General features: G+C 40.0%; 2 protein-coding genes across 2 annotated transcripts; one reads left to right on the top strand and one right to left on the bottom strand.

Moving 5' to 3' along the window:
* Positions 1-306: 306 nt before the first annotated feature.
* Positions 307-9,984, top strand: pigf (phosphatidylinositol glycan anchor biosynthesis, class F). The gene is made up of 6 exons (XM_063002908.1): positions 307-456; positions 1,860-2,100; positions 2,190-2,281; positions 2,812-2,928; positions 3,323-3,431; positions 9,538-9,984. The coding sequence occupies exons 2-6, from the start codon at positions 1,873-1,875 to the stop codon at positions 9,649-9,651; spliced, it is 660 nt and encodes a 219-aa protein (XP_062858978.1). The 5' UTR covers positions 307-456; positions 1,860-1,872; the 3' UTR covers positions 9,652-9,984.
* Positions 9,985-10,044: 60 nt separating this feature from the next.
* On the bottom strand, positions 10,045-16,902 carry rhoq (ras homolog family member Q). The gene is made up of 4 exons (XM_063003932.1): positions 16,888-16,902; positions 16,057-16,221; positions 12,525-12,620; positions 10,045-10,486 (listed from the first exon to the last, which is right to left on the bottom strand). Exons 1-4 carry the CDS (start codon positions 16,900-16,902, stop codon positions 10,331-10,333), a joined length of 432 nt encoding a protein of 143 aa, XP_062860002.1. The 3' UTR covers positions 10,045-10,330.
* Between the last annotated feature and the right edge of the window lie 298 nt (positions 16,903-17,200).

The raw sequence follows: 17,200 nt of genomic DNA, 5'->3' as shown, positions 1-17,200 counted from the left end.
AAAATACAAATTAGGATGATCAATTTAATCATCCATAAAACATTAGATTATAGGCAAACTACAAATTAAATACTTTTAAGTTATTCAAGTTATTTAAAGCATGGGTCATGTTTATTAACTTTTTTGTATTATTATCCTGGGGCTTTTAATAAGCCAAAATGAACTGCTAAACCAATAAGCAATTACTGAAGATAAAGGAGTTTGAATGTATTGTCCCTGGCTGGTGGGAGTCTTTTATTTTGAAGAGAAAGCGCTGTGACCTTTTCTAGTGCTTGTAGGTGAGTTTACATCATGATGCCGGAAGAGACTAAGCTGAATGAAGTCGTTCATGTTGCACTGTTGTGATTAGAAGATGAGATGTACAGCTTGTAGAGGTTCTGTGTGAAATCTGCTAATCATCATATACAGCAGTAACAGCGATCCGGTTTAAGAATTATTTGCAGAAGAAGGTGAAATGTAAGTACGCTGCTCTGTGTTTACATTTCTTTCTGATTGCTTCAGTAGTAGATAGAACTGTACATGTTACATTATGCTCAATGTGACTGTTAATAACTAATGTTAATAACTAATGTTAATAAGTAATGTTCTAAAATCTACTAACATCAAAGAACAAATAATAATTTTAATCTGATACTTTTTTGACTATTAAAATAATAATAATATTAATAATAATAATAATAATAATAAACACAAGTTATGCTGCAACACCTGCATTATATGAGCACACTTTATTGCTTTATTTTTATTTATTGTTTTTATTTAAACATCATTAATTACAGGCTTTTTGCCTTGCATAGTCCAAGTAAAGTTACACATTTTGCCATAAATGCAAATTATGTACACTATTAAAATAATTTATAATCAATTTATACATTTATAATCAATTTATAAATCAAAAATAATTTATGCTGTAAACAGGTAAACTTGTATTTTTTAATAATTTTTTATTATTATTATTATTATTTTATTTTTTTTATTGCATTTTAGAAAAATAACAAAGGAAAAGGAAACATTGTATATACAATATTGATGGGGGTAGCACACATACACACATTATTTTTTAATGATGTTAAGACAACACGTAGGCTGTATATTGCGTAATTAAGAATACCTTAAGTATAGTAAAAAATCAAATGCGTGGTAAGGAGGTAAAGATGTGTGTGAATGTGTGTTACCCTGCAGTATGTCTGTGTTACACTGCTATTAGGGCGGCACGGTGGCTAAGTGGGTAGCACTGTCTCCTCACAGCAAGAAGGTCCTGGGTTTGATCCCCAGGTGGGGCGGTCTGGGTCCTTTCTGTGTGGAGTTTGCATGTTCTCCCTGTGTCTGTGTGGGTTTACTCCGGGTGCTCCGGTTTCCTCCCACAGTCCAAAGACATGCAAGTGAGATGAACTGGAGAAACTAAATTGTCCATGACTGTGTTCGATATAACCTTGTGAAATGATGAACCCTGTCATAAATGTAACCAAAAGTGTAAAACATGACATTAAAATCCTAATAAACAAACAACATTGCTATTAAAAGCAGTTTTATTACAATATAGCAGTAAAAAACTGATTTTTAACAAATTTAGATGCTACTAAGATGAGTTTTTTTAAAACACTGTTTTAACTTTATTATATTTTTAGTCGTTTGGTAATATTTTTTTATTTTTGAAAATTTTGATACTCTATATTTGTCATTAAACTTTTTTAACTGAAGTTATCCTGTCTTAAGAAATGTTTATAATACTTAAGAAAGAGATTTAAAACATTTTAATATTTTAGTAACATCTAATATGACTTGCAAAGCCAAACCTTCAATTATACATTCTAAAATCAATCAATGAGTCAATAATTACGTTTATTTAATGTCTTAAGAACTAGAGTAATCATGTGGGATGTGGAGATCAGAGGCATGGCATCAGCTCATGCCCTCATTGCCGGCTCCATGCTGATGGGCACGCTCATTCCCACTCTTACTGTGGAGAAGTTTTCAGTGTATGGGACCCACTTGGTGTGGCTTTATTCTGTTGCTGGGTCCGTTGCTGTTGTCAACATTCTTGTGTACTGGCTTCTGGGCGTTAGTCCTCCAACAAAGAAACACACACTGAGCTATAAGGTACATGGTGTTCAAACAGAAAAAAATACTAGAAATGAGATATTATTCATGTATTTGTTAATAAATTTTATCCCTGTCTTTTGTTTCAGTTGTCAAAGCTGATTAGATCATGTGTATATTTTCTGCTGTCGTGTTTTTTCTTCCACACTGTGGTTGTGCTGTATGGAGCACCGCTACTGGAGTGAGTATTGTGTGAAAATAACGACATGTTTACACAGCAGGTTATAGTGCACATACCCTCTTTATCTGATCAATTACCTCCCATCTCCCCATAACCTACAGAACGTGTCTAAAAATCTGACCACTGTTCAATGTCTAATTCCAAAACCATGATCATTAATATGGAATCCCCCCTGCAGCCATTAGAGCCTTCACAAGTAGTTGGAGTGGGCATGTTGGAATTTGTCAGTCCGAGCCTTTATGAAGTGAGGTACCGATATTGGACTGGAAGGCCCAACAATGGGGTTGAGGTCAGGGCTCTGTGCAGGTCACTTAAGTTTCCCTACACTAACCTTGTCAGACTATATTTTACGGACCCTGCTTTGTGCACGAGGCACAGTCAGGCTGAAACAGAAAGGGGCCTTCTCCCAACAGTTACCAAAAAGTACAATACTGTATGGTCTTGATGATTTCATTTCATTTGCTTAACCGTTGACCATATAAAATTCTAACTGTAAAGTTGACTGTATGTACTGTTTTATCATGATGTAGATCAGCTCTGAAGACATTTTCCCTAGCTGTTCTGCTCTCCACCCTCACCACACTAAGGTGTTTGTGTATCCTTGGTCCGAACGTACAGGCATGGATTCGAGTTTTCAGTAGAGATGGGTGAGTGCTGTTTATTCACAACCTGCATGTTTTTTTCTTTTTACCCTTTAGAACTATTACAAGAAACCTGCTCGCTTTATACCTCCATGCCACTAGGTGGAGACTTACAATATATACATTTTGTTACTAGAAAGTTTAACAAACTTGACATTTGAATATTAAGCTAAAACCGTAAACTGTACTGGTAGGACTGGCTTCCATGTACTTTCTCAGGCAGACAGTTTAGAGACAATACAGAAAATTATAACACTTTAGAAACAGCACCATGGCCTAATAAGTGCCTGCGTAAACCATTAAATGTCTTTATTATGCAAGTTTAAACCTTAAAATATGTATGAAACAATCAAATGATTTTGATGGTCTTGTCTCGTAAAAAGTGCATTGATTTTTGCAGGGCGATGTCAGTGTGGGATACCTCTCTACAGATCACCACTCTATGCAGCATCGTTGGAGCCTGGCTTGGTGCTTTCCCCATACCTCTTGATTGGGACAGACCCTGGCAGGTAAGCTCTGCAGCAGACCACACATACACGCTTCATACACAGTGATACACATCATTCCACTGACAACTTTCAAAAACCATTTCTGAGAATTCTTCAAATGAAAATGTAGTTTTACTAGTTTCTGATTTAAATATTACACAAACTGGCTGGTCATGCTAAATATAGGTTTGTATAGGTACTCACTCTAATGAATCGAGAGTCACAGTTGCTGCACGTTTTCATAATAAACAGACAGGAGCTTAATCTGATTCCAGTGATCAGTAGTTTGAACACCAAAACCAGTTGATTATGCAGGTGGAATCAGATAAAGCTCAAGCTTGGTTGGTAAGGAAGCCTGCAGCTCTTTGTGGATAAGAGTAAGAAATATATATCATTATTAACTTAAGATATTTATTTATTAATTGGTGCTTGTGTGGTGCAGCTGTAAATCCTGCTAGCCCACTACTGCTGGGATCCATTAGGGGGTGCACTAGTCAGTAAACTCTCAATGCTCGAGGGTTGCTAAAGGTTTAACATTTATTTTGAGGTAGTACTGGGTGTTGCTGAAGTTAGTCTTGTAATGATGCTGGCGATGCTTATGGGCTCTGGTAAATCCAGTATGGTATTATCTAGTATCTAGAATTAATTAGGGAAATTAATACTAGATTAATTAATTAATACCCCTCCTCCAGTTACATATTTGTCAGATGCACATTGATGCTGCAAATCTCCTCGTGTACCACATTCCAAAGACTTTGATTGAGATCATTCATATAATTTCATCCAAAAACACCCATGTAACTAATAACTGTAACTAATAAATAATACAGACAGTATATACTCATGCACCATCATATACAGTCTTATCTTACAGCCTGCTTCCCCGATTCCAGCATGCATGTTTAGAAAGCAGCAGTACACACTTGTCAGTTCCTATCAAAATGTTTTCTCAAGAAAAGACACTTCTCTGAATGAATTTTGCATGTCTGTAGGGAAATACTCTCAATTGAACATCTTTTGTATCTTTAGTTATAGGACCTAAAGGATTGAAACTTAATTAAGGTACATAATTGCACCGTATGGGCCACTTGTGTACCTCTGGGGGTATATTTAGTTTTTGTTGTGCCTTGGGGAGCAGAACAAAACATATAGTTTCAGTAAGAACCTAGTGATAAGGTTCTTAGGAGCCGGGTAATAATGTTTAGGTAGGGCACCAGAGGGAGTCATGGTCTAAGAGCATGAAATATGGCAACCTGAGGTGGATGGTGTCATAAGGTTGTGGTAATGGCAGAATTTTTGGACTAAATAAACATTCCATCAGCGTGTTTGTGGGTGACAATGCAACAATATCCTCAAATGATCAAAAACTAAATGAGGGACCGGGTCTAACACTAGTGAGAGACTCTGTGCCTGCATATTCTTCTGCAACCAGCAGTAGAAGTCACTGTTCCAATGGCAGGGAGACGATTTCTCACCTGGCCTTTCCTACCTCATACATGCCAATGATGTTTGTTAAATGCCTGACCAGGCTGGTGGCAACACAGAGACTTAAACTCAAAAGTCAGCAGTGATGGGCTAGCATATTAAATTGCCACACCACCCAAGCACTCTTGAACTATATAAAAATAAATGATCTGTTTAGTGTAGCTGAAGATAGCAGCATATCATGATATGAATAAGGCCCTACCTAATTGTGTTTAGCGATTTAACATGTTTCATTCGCATAGCATTTAAGTGGCGCACGTTTACTAGTTAATTTGTACTATGAGGCGGTCCTAGCAATCCTACGGCAATTTAGTTAGCAAACGGTAAGTCAAAATGTCCAAGATGTCGAAGTAGCTAAAACACTACACAGGTAACTGAGTTTGGAAAACTCTCAACCAATTCTGTGGACAAAACGGGGGTGGGTGGGTGGTCAAACACGGACGAGTATCTTTGAGACGCTGGGTTTACAGTCAACCGTTAATTACATTTTCCAGTGAATTTATTAAGGCACTAGATATAAAGTGTTTTTTTATTCGTACATTTCCCCCCCTTTTATAATTCAGCATCAGTTGTATTTTTAAGTAAATTACAGAACCACACTTAAGCAGCAAACAACTTTGTGAAAAATACAACTGAGCAAAAACGAACCAATAAATCAGTCATGGCCACCAGAGAGAGATTTTGTTAGGTAAGAACTAATGTTCATGAAAAATGAAAAGTTCTTAAAGCACGGAGGGACTACACTGCGGTCTGAATTATTGACGCATGGCACAGAGACATTGATCAGAGAACTGCTGGTGGGGTTTGGCCTCAAAATGTCACAATGAAGTCTCCCATGTGAGCTTACTCACAAGAACACCACACACAGCAAAAGTTTCAATAGCAGCAATGGGACTGACTGAAGCCTGATAGATGCCCTCATCCGAATTAGTCAGATAAGCAGTTCAGAGTGGGTAGTGAGGCATTTCTTAAAAATCAGTGGCCAGAAAAACAGCTGGCATTGTGGCTTGTGCCGCACAGGGACCTGGGGGTTTAACCTCAACTTTGGTAACTAGATAGTTTGGCATGTCTATGTCCTCATAGCTATTCACTGGATACTCTGATTTTCTTTCCACACCCACCAAGACATGGCAACCCCATGATCTCAAACTGTTATGTGTCCTGGCCAATGATATTTTTCTGCCAAATTTATAACACATTTAAGCCTTGTATGACCTTGTGTGGCGTAATGCTAAAGAGCCTTTAGAGTTCTTGGGGGTTCGAATCCTGGGCTGAGCTGAACCTAGCAACTGGGGGGGGGGGACACATATCAGTGCATCTTAAGTGAAGGACATCTGGCGTAAAAAAAGCAAACACAAGGGCACAGGTAGCACAGTGATAAAACACGCTGGCACACCACAGCTGACATCTCAGACTCACCGGTTCGAATTATCAGCTCTGCTACCAGCAGGAACAATGATTGGTTTGTTGTTCAGGGAGGGTGCTGGAGGGGATTCCTCATAACTGATGCACAGAGACAGGGGATAATGGTTGATCAGGGTGTGTCTCTCCGTGCGCATGCCTGATCGGCATATGAACTCTCCTCGTGCAGGTGAAACGATGCTGTCGGCTACTGCGCATGTGTCGGAGGGGGCGTGTGTTAGTCACGGCTATCCTCAGTCAGCGGTGGAGATCAGCATCAGTGAGAGGAAGCGTAATGCAATCGGGTAATTGGATACAACTAGATTGGGAAAATTAGGGGGGGGGTGCAAAAAAAATCAAACAAACAAAAAAAGACAAATCAAATATACAGTCGAATGATCCACTGTGGCAGCCCCTAACTAGAGCAACGAATAAGAATCATTTATTTATTTAAAGCACATTTATGTGTTCTAGTTCGAAATACTATAATAAACAGTACCAGTGTGTACAGCACCAGTAGTGTTACTATTTAGTCGTCATCATGATACATTTGGTATGTTATATGGTTTGAGATGGAGCCTTTAGTTTAAGGAGACGCAATATTGACAGCAGGTCTGAAATAAACTTGATAGTGGGGGATGGGTATGGGAGGGTGTATTGTGATTGATAATGGAGGGATTGAAGTTAGATACAGACTGTCTGCCTGTCCCTCTTTCAACTCTATGAACTTCACCTAGGTGTCTTATCATTATTCTTGCTAAATATAGTAGCTAAAACCTCCTTCAGTTTTGCTAACAATAATCACAGGGCTTCGGCTCTTTCGGTCTTTGCAGCGTAAGGATAGTGGTGGGCAGCTAGACTGATGCAGACCAGCTGTGCGGTTGGTTTGATAAAGTGAACTTTAATATTAAGATGTTGTCACAGCCACTGTGTTCCCCACATCATTACCACAGCTGAGAGATAATTGAGGAATCAATCTTGCTGACAGTTTTAATTTTGGGCCATTCTGCAAACCTTTTTTATAAAGTAGATGGAACTTACTTTCTAAAAAAAAAAAAATAAGAGCATAGAAAAAGTGCCAAACATCTGTTAGTTCTTTAGTGTGGATTTGCATCTTGTAATATAAAAATAGGCTATAATAGGCACCTGTTGCCCACCGGTCAGCCATAACATTAAAATCACCTCCATGTTTCTACACACACTGTCCATTTTATCAGCTCCACTTACCATATAGAAGCACTTTGTAGTTCTACAATTATTGACTGTAGTCCATCGGTTTCTCTACATACTTTTTTAGCCTGCTTTTACCCTGTTCTTCAATGGTCAGGACCCCCACAGGACCACTACAGAGCAGATATTATTTAGGTGACTGATGATTCTCAGCACTGCAGTTACACTGACATGGTGGTGGTGTGTTAGTGTGTGTTGTGCTCGTGTGAGTGGATCAGACACAGCAGCGCTGCTGGAGTTTTTAAATACCGTGTCCACTCACTGTCCACTCTATTAGACACTCCTACCTGGTTGGTCCACCTTGTAGATGCAAAGTCAGAGACGATCGCTCATCTATTGCTGCTGTTTGAGTTGGTCATCTTCTAGACCTTCATCAGTGGTGACAGGACGCTGCCCATGGGGAGCTGTTGGCTGGATGTTTTTGATTGGTGGACTATTCTTAGTCCAGCAGTGGCAGTGAGCTGTTTAAAAACTCCAGCAGCGCTGCTGTGTCTGAGCCACTCATACCAGCACAACACACACACAGTGTCACCGTAGTGCTGAGAACGATCCACCACCCAAATAATACCTACTCTGTAGTTGTCATGGGAGAGTCCTGACAATTGAAGAACAGCATGAAAGGGGGCTAACAAAGCATGCAGGGATGCACAGATGGACTACAGTCAGTAATTGTAGAACTACAAAGTGCTTCTGTATGGTAAGTGGAGCTGATAAAATGGACAGTGAGTGTAGAAACAAGGAGGTGGTTTTAATGTTATGTCTGATTGGTGTATTAGGCAGCAAGTGAACATTTTATCCTCAAAGTTGTTAGAAGCAGGAAAAATTGGAAAGCGTGAGGATTTGAGTGAGTTTGACAAGGGCCAAATTGTGATGGCTAGATGACTGGGTCAGAGCATCTCCAAAACTGCAGCTCTTGTGGGGTGTTCCCAGTCTGCAGTGGTGAGTATCTATTAAAAGTGGTCCAAGGAAGGAACAGTGGTAAACCGGCGACAGGGTCATGGGTGGCCAAGGCTCATTGATGCACGTGTGGTCCGATCCAACAGACGGACCACACGTCCGAGCTACTGTAGCTCAAATTGCTTACGAAGGTAATGCTGGTTCTGATGTTCTGATGAGAAAGGTGTCAGAATACACAGTGCAGTACAGACCAGTCAGGGTGCCCATGCTGACCTTTGTCCACCGCCAAAAGTGCCAACAATGGACATGTGAGCATCGGAACTGGACCACTATAAAAAAAAGTGTATAGCACTATATATCTGTGCCTGGTTGGTATATCTCCCTGAAAATAATAAGAGAGCTGAAATTATAAAATGAACACTAAACATTGTTTATTATTATGTTAGGAAGCACAATAAGCAAGTAAAGTACAAATTCGGGAACACTCATCCTCTTTTTACTTACCTTTTAGAGCTGCAGCTATTTATACACCATGGATAGATGAATACCGTCAATAAGACTAAATTGACACAACCTGTACGAAAAACAACTTTTATATTCAGCAAACATCATTTTGAGGCAAGTCGTGAAAGAAAATGTACAGTACTTACAAATGTTTGTCACGGTTCACTGAGTTTTCACTTTTTACATTAAGAAAATAATTTGCACCATTGGCTAGACTTCATAGTGTAGATTCCCACCGGTTACACACTACATATTCAATCCATAATATTCATTCATAAAGTTTTCTGTATCTCGATAAAAAAATCACTTGATACTACAAAAACACTTGAATCACTGTTTGCATTTACTGTGCAATCAATCCATTTAAAATAGCAACAAATGCGTAGTCATTATTTTGCTTAACAAAGATCAGAAATGCAAAAGAAATCAGTGCTCAGACAGTGAAAATGCACACAAATAAAACCCTAATGTAAAAAAACCACACAGATTAAAGCTTTAGTTTTGAAAGCTGAGCATTAAAACACCACAGTGATCTTGTTGGTTGCAGCCGTGAGTTGTGTTCCTGCTGTACACAAGGCTGATTGGTTGTTGCTGTTTATCATCCCTCTAGGTCTGGCCCATTTCCTGTTCCCTGGGAGCGACAGGAGGGTTTCTGACAGGACTGCTGGCTGCCCCAATCTGGATCCGCTGGCATCGGAAACAGCTCACTTACAAACTTAAGTGAAGAACGGGGAGTACAGGCACAGGCCGAGTCCTAGATTTGCCAAGTGTCTGAGGCATCCAGCCTAGAAATGACACAAGCTTGCACCAAGTGTTTAAAAAGAAATTTTCTCTGAGGTCACTGTAGCAGAAAAGCTAGAAAAAATCCCCCGTCCCTCTCCCAGGTTTGAATGATTTGTTCTGTGTTTCGGTTTATGTATCCATTCAACCATTCCTTTTTTATATTTCTGGTAAAAGCAGTACTGGAAAATAAAAAACAATTATAAGAAAGGCAATTTGTTGCAAGTTGAAAGATGGAGGTTCCCTTTTATTAAGAAATAAAGTGTTACTTCTGTAATTGTCTGGTGAGTTTGGTTGTGCTGTTCAGGCCGTCTGGGTGTTTTCCCTCCTATCTTACATGCCTACAGAAGCAGAACTGGTGATACAGTCAAATCAGTTTAGTTCATCTGGAGTGTGCTATCTTCTCACCCTTGCATTTTTTTTATTTCTGTGCTCATAGTTTACTTCTTCATTTTTAGTGTCACTGTAACGAGAATGAATCGCACTAGTCCTCATCCATTCAAGTGTTTCTATTATCTGTTTATAATCATCAGTTTACGGAGATTTTGCGCTTTGATGGTGGGTTGATCTCTAAAATCGGCGTCCGTCGGTGAGGGAAATGTTGCTGGTGTATGGCAGGTTGCTCACGTGATCAGACAGCAGTTGATGCACCGCGGCCCGAGACGCCGCTTTAACACACCTTTCTTGGGAGCTAGGATGGCGATAATGGCCTCGTCAAAGACCGTCTTCAACCCCTTCTGTGTTAAAGCTGAGCACTCCACGTAACAGCAGGCACCGATCTACACAAGAAACACGCTCTACTTTATAATAATAATAATAATAATACATTTTATTTATATAGCGCTTTTCAAGATACTCAAAGACGCTTTACATAAGACAAATAATCAAAACAAATACGTACATACACCATACAAATCATAGTACAAAATCAAAATAGTACATCAACATCAAGAATAATTAAGATAAAAACAAAGAGAGCAGCATAAGACAGTTCATTAAAAATTAGCTAAATTATGAGAGAGAACAACAAATATAGAACAATTTCTTAAAATTAGACAGAAACAGGACAGATTTACATGCAATCAGGAAACTGAAAACTTTACAAGTTTTAGGATCTAGGACTTCACATTTCTGTCGTGATCTAAGTATAAAAACTATTAAAAAGAATAGCAAAAATAAAAGCATTTATTTTGTGTTGTTACAAGTTAAATGCCACTCTGAATAGATGAGTTTTGAGAAGTGACTTGAATTTGGACAGGTCAGGACAATCTCGTAGGTGTTTGGGGAGAGCATTCCATAAAGATGGAGCAGCTATGGAAAAGGCCCTGTCACCCCAGGTCCGGTGCTTGGTCCTAGAGGGTATGGACTATTAAACATTTAGAAATTCATTTCTGCCATTAAAACTACACTATTTCTTTGTATTAGCAATTGAAGATAAATGAAATTCTAAATTGACATATGTACATATATTGTACACATTCTGTGCTGCAAGATAAAAAAAAAAATTAATAAACTGTATCTTACTAATTTCATTTTTCTTATACACTCCATGGCCAGAATGTGGCCACCATGAAGTGTAAGGTGTAAAATGTACACTGTCCAAATGTACAGATCAGGTAACATTAAAAAGAATAATCTGTGATTTGTTAATTGTCTTGAATCTTTAAGTAACTAACAAGTCGAAAGATAAGATTTCTAAAGTTTTTACTGATTAACTTCACTGTATTTTGTAAATGGAAGCACGTTTTAGAATTTAATGTCTGCAACACTCTTAAAGTGAGTTGGGAAGGGGGCATAATAAGCACTAAAATTGAAGCAGGTGAATTGGTAACAGGTGAGGGAATCATGATTGGGTATAAAAGGATCCACCAAAGGCTCAGGCTGCGTCCGAAATCACATACTTAAACCGTGTATACTAAATTGTAGGCTGTAGTGTGCACTGCTCGGTCAGTAAAGCAGTAAGCTCTTTCAGTGTGCAGTATGCACGCAACCTCAGACATACTACATCCGCCATCTTACCAATGTTACATGATGCATGATATCACATCGCCAAAGTTATAACAATTTTAAAATCAGACATAATTAATTCTGTTGTTCTCCACAAAGCTACTCATAACGTTATTCAGGGTTGTACTTAATCATAACATTTGTAATGTTTGTCTTACGCCGCTTTCCGCCATCTTTCTTCTTCGCTACAAACGCCTTTGCAGCTCCAGTTGAACTATGGGATAGATTTTCGGATTGTTTGCATACTCAAAAATGGCTGCTCATGCAGTAGGTCATCTGGGTACTTTTTGCATACTGTTTAATGTATACTACGTACTCAGACACACCACCCACTCTCGCGTACTGCTTTCACGTACTGTTCAGTATGGAAATATGCGATTTCTGATGCAGCCACAGCCTTTGGAAGCGAAGATTGGTCAAGGTTCATCACATTGTGCCAAACTTTATAAGAGAATTGTCAATCAGTTCAAAAAGAACATTTCTCAATGCAAGACTGCAAATAATTCAGGTCTTTCACCATCTACCGTACATTATATTGTGAAAAGATTCAAGAAATCTGCAGAAATCTCAGGCCATGTAGGGCAAGATCGGAAACCACTGCTGAATAAATGTGACCTTCAAGTGCTCAGATGGCACTGCATGAAATACCGTCACACTACTGAGATAAATTTAGCTTGAGTGTATTTGTATTACTATTGTCACTTAATGAAAAAGGAAGATCCCAAAGGCTCAGTCTGTACAAGCAATGATGAGTTTTGTGTATTGTAATTTAAGTTTATATCAAATTTTAGCATGTTTTTATTGCCTCACCTCTTTTGCCAACTTTTGCCCCTGTTCTGTCATTATGGGCTTTTCCTTAACATCATTCAGCTTTGTGATGGTCTTCGGATCATCCCTAAGGTCAATCTACAGAAAAAGAAATAGTGTTAGGACAGTATTAATAAAAGGAACTTAAAAATATGTGCTCTTGTATTTAAGTCCAAAACTTTTATAGCAACGAAACCAAGTGGCTCCTATATAAGCATGTGATCCATGCATCTTTATTTTGAGGGTGGTGGATTAGACTCCATATGTGTGGGTATGTTTTTGAAGCAGGAGGCTTCAGGAAATGTGAGCTAAAGCCAGATGCTGGCGTTCATTCCCCTTTGCCCTACAAGGCTCTGTTACAGTTGACTCGGAGGATCTGCCTTTTCATCTAACAATTCATTTCATCTTTCAATTAAAATCCCCCCACTGTGCAGTTTTAAACTGTCTTGCTTTTACTAAATTATAATAACACAATACGCAGGAAATACTAGAACAATCTGGAACGGTTCACATATGTAGGAGATAATGCTGAGAGTATTTGAATATATTGGACAAGGTGAACACAGTCAGCACAACCACATAATTAGTAATGATCACTAATGTGGTAAGCGCAACTGCCAGCCAGTCAGCCAGCTTGAGGTTAGAGACGCGTTCCTTTCCTAGCCGCAGAGTCCAACACAAACACAACTGATCTTTTTTTGGTAGGGACTAGTTGTAAGGTTCTGCAGTTGTGGCAGCAGGGCCGGGTTTCATCGCTGGCTACGGGAGGGTGGAGGGGTTGAAGAGAGTAAAAGTAAAAGGATGAAAAGAGTTTCCTTATGTAATTAACGACAGCCTAATTGAATGACCTTTTTATGAGTACGCTGATGAGTTCAAGATGAGCGAGTTTGAAACCCAAATCAGTGAAAGATTAAAAGAGAAAGTAAAAGCAGAAGTAAACAATTAACCTTTGTCTTTACATTCTGGTCCTCCTACTTGCAGTGATTGAGGTGAGGACTAAAAAGTTGGATCTTCTACAGGTTCAAAATACACCAATCAGTCCCAATATTCGAACCAGTGCTGGATGAAGTAAACACCTTTATTTTTATTTATTTTTTCCCCCATTTTTATCCCCTAGTCTAGTCGTGTCCAATTACCCCAGAATGCGTCTTCTGTACTGATTTGACCCTTCACCGCTGACTGAGGATGCCCCCTCCGGTACGCACAGTCAGTACAGACTGCATTTTTCACCTGCACGAGTCGAGTTCATACACTTGACGGGCACTGTGTACGGAGGGCCACACACCCATCAGCATTATTCCTCAGCCCTGTGCAGGCGCCATCGGTCAGCCAGCAGGGGCCGCAGTTGCACCAGTTATGAGGACCTATGATCTGACTTTCTTACCCTCTAACCCTGAACAACAGCCAATCGTTGTTCATGATGTCGCCCAGCCTAGTCGGAAAGGCAGAGCTGAGATTCGATACGATGTATTCGAAACCCCAACTCTGGTGAGCTAGCGTACTTTACCGCTGCGCCACCTGAGCGGCTAGTAAACACCTTTATTAATTATCTGGTTGCAATGGCACATGTCAATGCAGACTAGAGCTGTGTTTTCTTTTCCATGTGCAGTGTGTAGTAACTTCTAGTGTTTTGAACACAGTTATTAGCCAATCATGTCCATGCAAACACCCGACCGGCTGATAGCACTGCTGAGATTCGAACCCCATACTAGCTGACTAGCATAATTTACTGCTGCACCACCCGATTAATTGAATTTACAAGTCACTGTTTTCCTTTTTTTATCATTATTTTTTTTTTTTTTGCATCTTCTCCCCTTTTCCTTCCGTATCCAATTACCCAATGCATTATGATTCCTCTCTACCGATGGTATTCTCCACCGAGACAGACTCACACGCCCTCTGACACGTGTGCAGTAGCCGACTAAATTTTTTCACCTGCACGAGGCAAGTTCATATGCGGATCAGCTTTGTGTACAGAGAGACACACCCTGATCACATTATTCCTCATCTTTGTGCAGGCACCATCACTCAGCCAGCAGAGATCGTTATTGCATCAGTTATGAGGAATCCCTGTCCAGCTCCCACTCTGTATGAGCAACAGCCAATCGTTGTTTATGTAGGAGCCCAGCCTACCGGATGGCAGAGCTGAGATTCGAACTGACGAGTTCGAAATTTCAGCTCTGGTGTGTTAGCATGTTTTACCGCTGCGCCACCTGAGCGCCCGTTCTTTTGTTTTTGCTTCTTTTTTTCTGCTTGTGTTTTACTTACTAACTTGCTCTAACTTTTCAAATATGGTTTATACTTGAATAGCATGTTGCTTATGAAGGGCAATCAACTGTGATCGAACTGGTTTCTCTCTAAACTGATTATGACTGAGGACTCATTTTGCTGTCTCATCACTTAGTCTATGAGACCGACAAATCCTAACACAAAGTGGCAGGAAAGCCAACGTTGCCAATCTCCCAATCTATTAAAGCTACGTCTGATATATATGATTTATTTTCTCAGTATGGAGCACCTTGAGAAGAAGATGCACTGAAGGCACTTTTGTAATAGGGTGCAATAAAATCTTGTCTACAATTATAAAAGAAGGGCACAGCTGTTGTGTACAAGGACATACTTCAATGAATTACTTTTAAGTTCTGACCTTGGGATCACAATCTCTGCATTTCTAAATGCCAAAAATTTTTATATTAAAGTCAAAGTCTTATTGAGGCCACCAGTCTGGTCAGTTGTAGAGAAGCAAGGCCAGATTTGGGGTCATCTCATTATCGCAAAAACAGTGCTGCCTGCTGTCAGGTCGAAGCACTGGCACAAATAGAGGAGACATACAGAGGGTGTAGTGTGTTCCTCAGTGGTTGGTTCAGAATGTCATAGGAGCCGTACTCTAGTCTGCAGGCTTGCCCGGCCAGCACTGGTGTCACATTTGTGGCTGAGGATGGAGGAGTTTAATAGGGAGTTACAACTAAACAGAATTTTGTTTACAAAATACAGAAAACACATCAATTTGGTTACGTTTGGGAACAATAATAACTGATTTCATCACATTGTGGGGCAACCTGGTGTTTACTGACCACAGCCCGGGGCGGCACGGTGGCTCGGTGGGTAGCACTGTTGCCTCACAGCAGGAAGGTCCTGGGTTTGATTCCCAGGTGGAGCGGTCCTGGTCCATTCTGTGTGAAGTGTGCATGTTTTTCCAGTGTCTGTGTGGGTTTCTTCGGGGAGCTCCGGTTTCCTCCCACAGTCCAAAAACATGCAAGTGAGGTGAATTGGAGATACAAAGTTGTCTGTGACTGTGTTTAATATTAAATTTGAACTGATGGATCTTGTTTTATACACTTTGGTTACATTCATGACAGAAACAATAGTTCCTGGTTACACATGACATTAAAATCCCAATAAATAAATTATTAATTACTTACTGACCCCAGTCAGGCTGAAAAACACTGTGTTCTGACCCTGGGATCAACTTGTTTTGTGTATGAATAACACCAAAAGGGCTCGTGATAAGTATTGTAGAGATAGAGGAGAATACCTGAGTGCCAATGAGAAGGTAGGGGACGTTGGGAGCATACTCCTGCAGCTCTGGGACCCACTCCTCCCTCACATTCTGAAAACTGTCTGGATTCACCACAGAGAAGCAAATGAGGAAGACATCTGTCATGGGATAAGATAGTGGACGGAGGCGATCATAATCCTCCTAAAGAAAAAAAGTACAGCATAGATTAGTGATTATTTATTTTCTATTTATTTATGCATTTTCTCCATTTTTCTCCCGATTTTAGCGTAGTCAAATTGTCTTTCGCTGCTGTGGATCCCCGATTGCGTTCCAGGAGGGTATATTGCTGCTCGCGTGCCCTCCGACGCGTGCGCAGTCCTAGTGAACCCTTCGCACATGAGGCTCATCCACTTTCTGTACATGCGTCTGCTAACCAGGGTTCTTGCATAGCGTTTGAAGACCCCACCCACTTAATCCAGTCATTTCCTCACCCAGCAGACATGGTGGCCAATTTGTGCACGCACTGCCAATTGTGCCCGCTAGATGGCGCCCAGTCGACCGGTAGCAGAGTCGAGATTCGAACCGGGGTGTTTAGAATCTCGACGCTGGTGGGCTAGTGGAATATCCTGCTGCGCCACCTGAGCATCCCCCATGATTATTTTAATTAGATCAGCATATTTAATAAAGAAGTGCATATAGTGTACGTCATCAATCACCGGAACACCATACTGGTAAAAATGCTAAACAACTTTTTGCCCTTTATTCTTCCAATCTAGTCCTTTCCAATTATCAATTGCAACTCTTCTGCTGCTTGACAAGCATGCACCTCCTTCCACACCCGTGCAGTTACTGGTCACTTCTTTTCACCTGCCAAAGCGCCATATCGTGTACACAGAGTCACGCTATGCTCTCTGTAAATCGGCCACCACTTGTGCTGACTTCTTGCAATGAGAAACCCCATCAACCTCCCTCCCTCAGGCATGACCAACTGAGCTAGTTAAGATGCCGGTACAAGTCAATAAATTTCTCATGTTTTGATATGTAAACCTTATAAGACTCATTCATTCATGATTATTGTTAACAGTTAACAGTACTTCACACTACAGTAGAAGCCACAGTCCAATTACCATTAGCCTTACTTCACAATTAGTTTTATAACAACCCAAAATAACAAAGTAAA

Source organism: Trichomycterus rosablanca, chromosome 10 (genome assembly GCF_030014385.1).
Source record: "Trichomycterus rosablanca isolate fTriRos1 chromosome 10, fTriRos1.hap1, whole genome shotgun sequence".
NCBI lineage: Eukaryota > Metazoa > Chordata > Actinopteri > Siluriformes > Trichomycteridae > Trichomycterus > Trichomycterus rosablanca.
This window is presented reverse-complemented; position numbering and strand designations above follow the sequence as displayed.

Excerpts from the sequence above, each read along its gene's own strand:
- pigf (XM_063002908.1), top strand. The coding sequence starts at position 1,873 with ATGTGGGATGTGGAGATCAGAGGCATGGCATCAGCTCATGCCCTCATT. Across the intron at positions 2,101-2,189 it reads AACACACACTGAGCTATAAG|TTGTCAAAGCTGATTAGATC; the intron begins GTACATGGTGTT and ends CTTTTGTTTCAG. Across the intron at positions 2,929-3,322 it reads CGAGTTTTCAGTAGAGATGG|GGCGATGTCAGTGTGGGATA; the intron begins GTGAGTGCTGTT and ends TGATTTTTGCAG.
- rhoq (XM_063003932.1), bottom strand. Across the intron at positions 12,621-16,056 it reads ACCTTCTCATTGGCACTCAG|ATTGACCTTAGGGATGATCC; the intron begins GTATTCTCCTCT and ends CTTTTTCTGTAG. Across the intron at positions 10,487-12,524 it reads GGCAAAAGTTGGCAAAAGAG|ATCGGTGCCTGCTGTTACGT; the intron begins GTGAGGCAATAA and ends TTTCTTGTGTAG.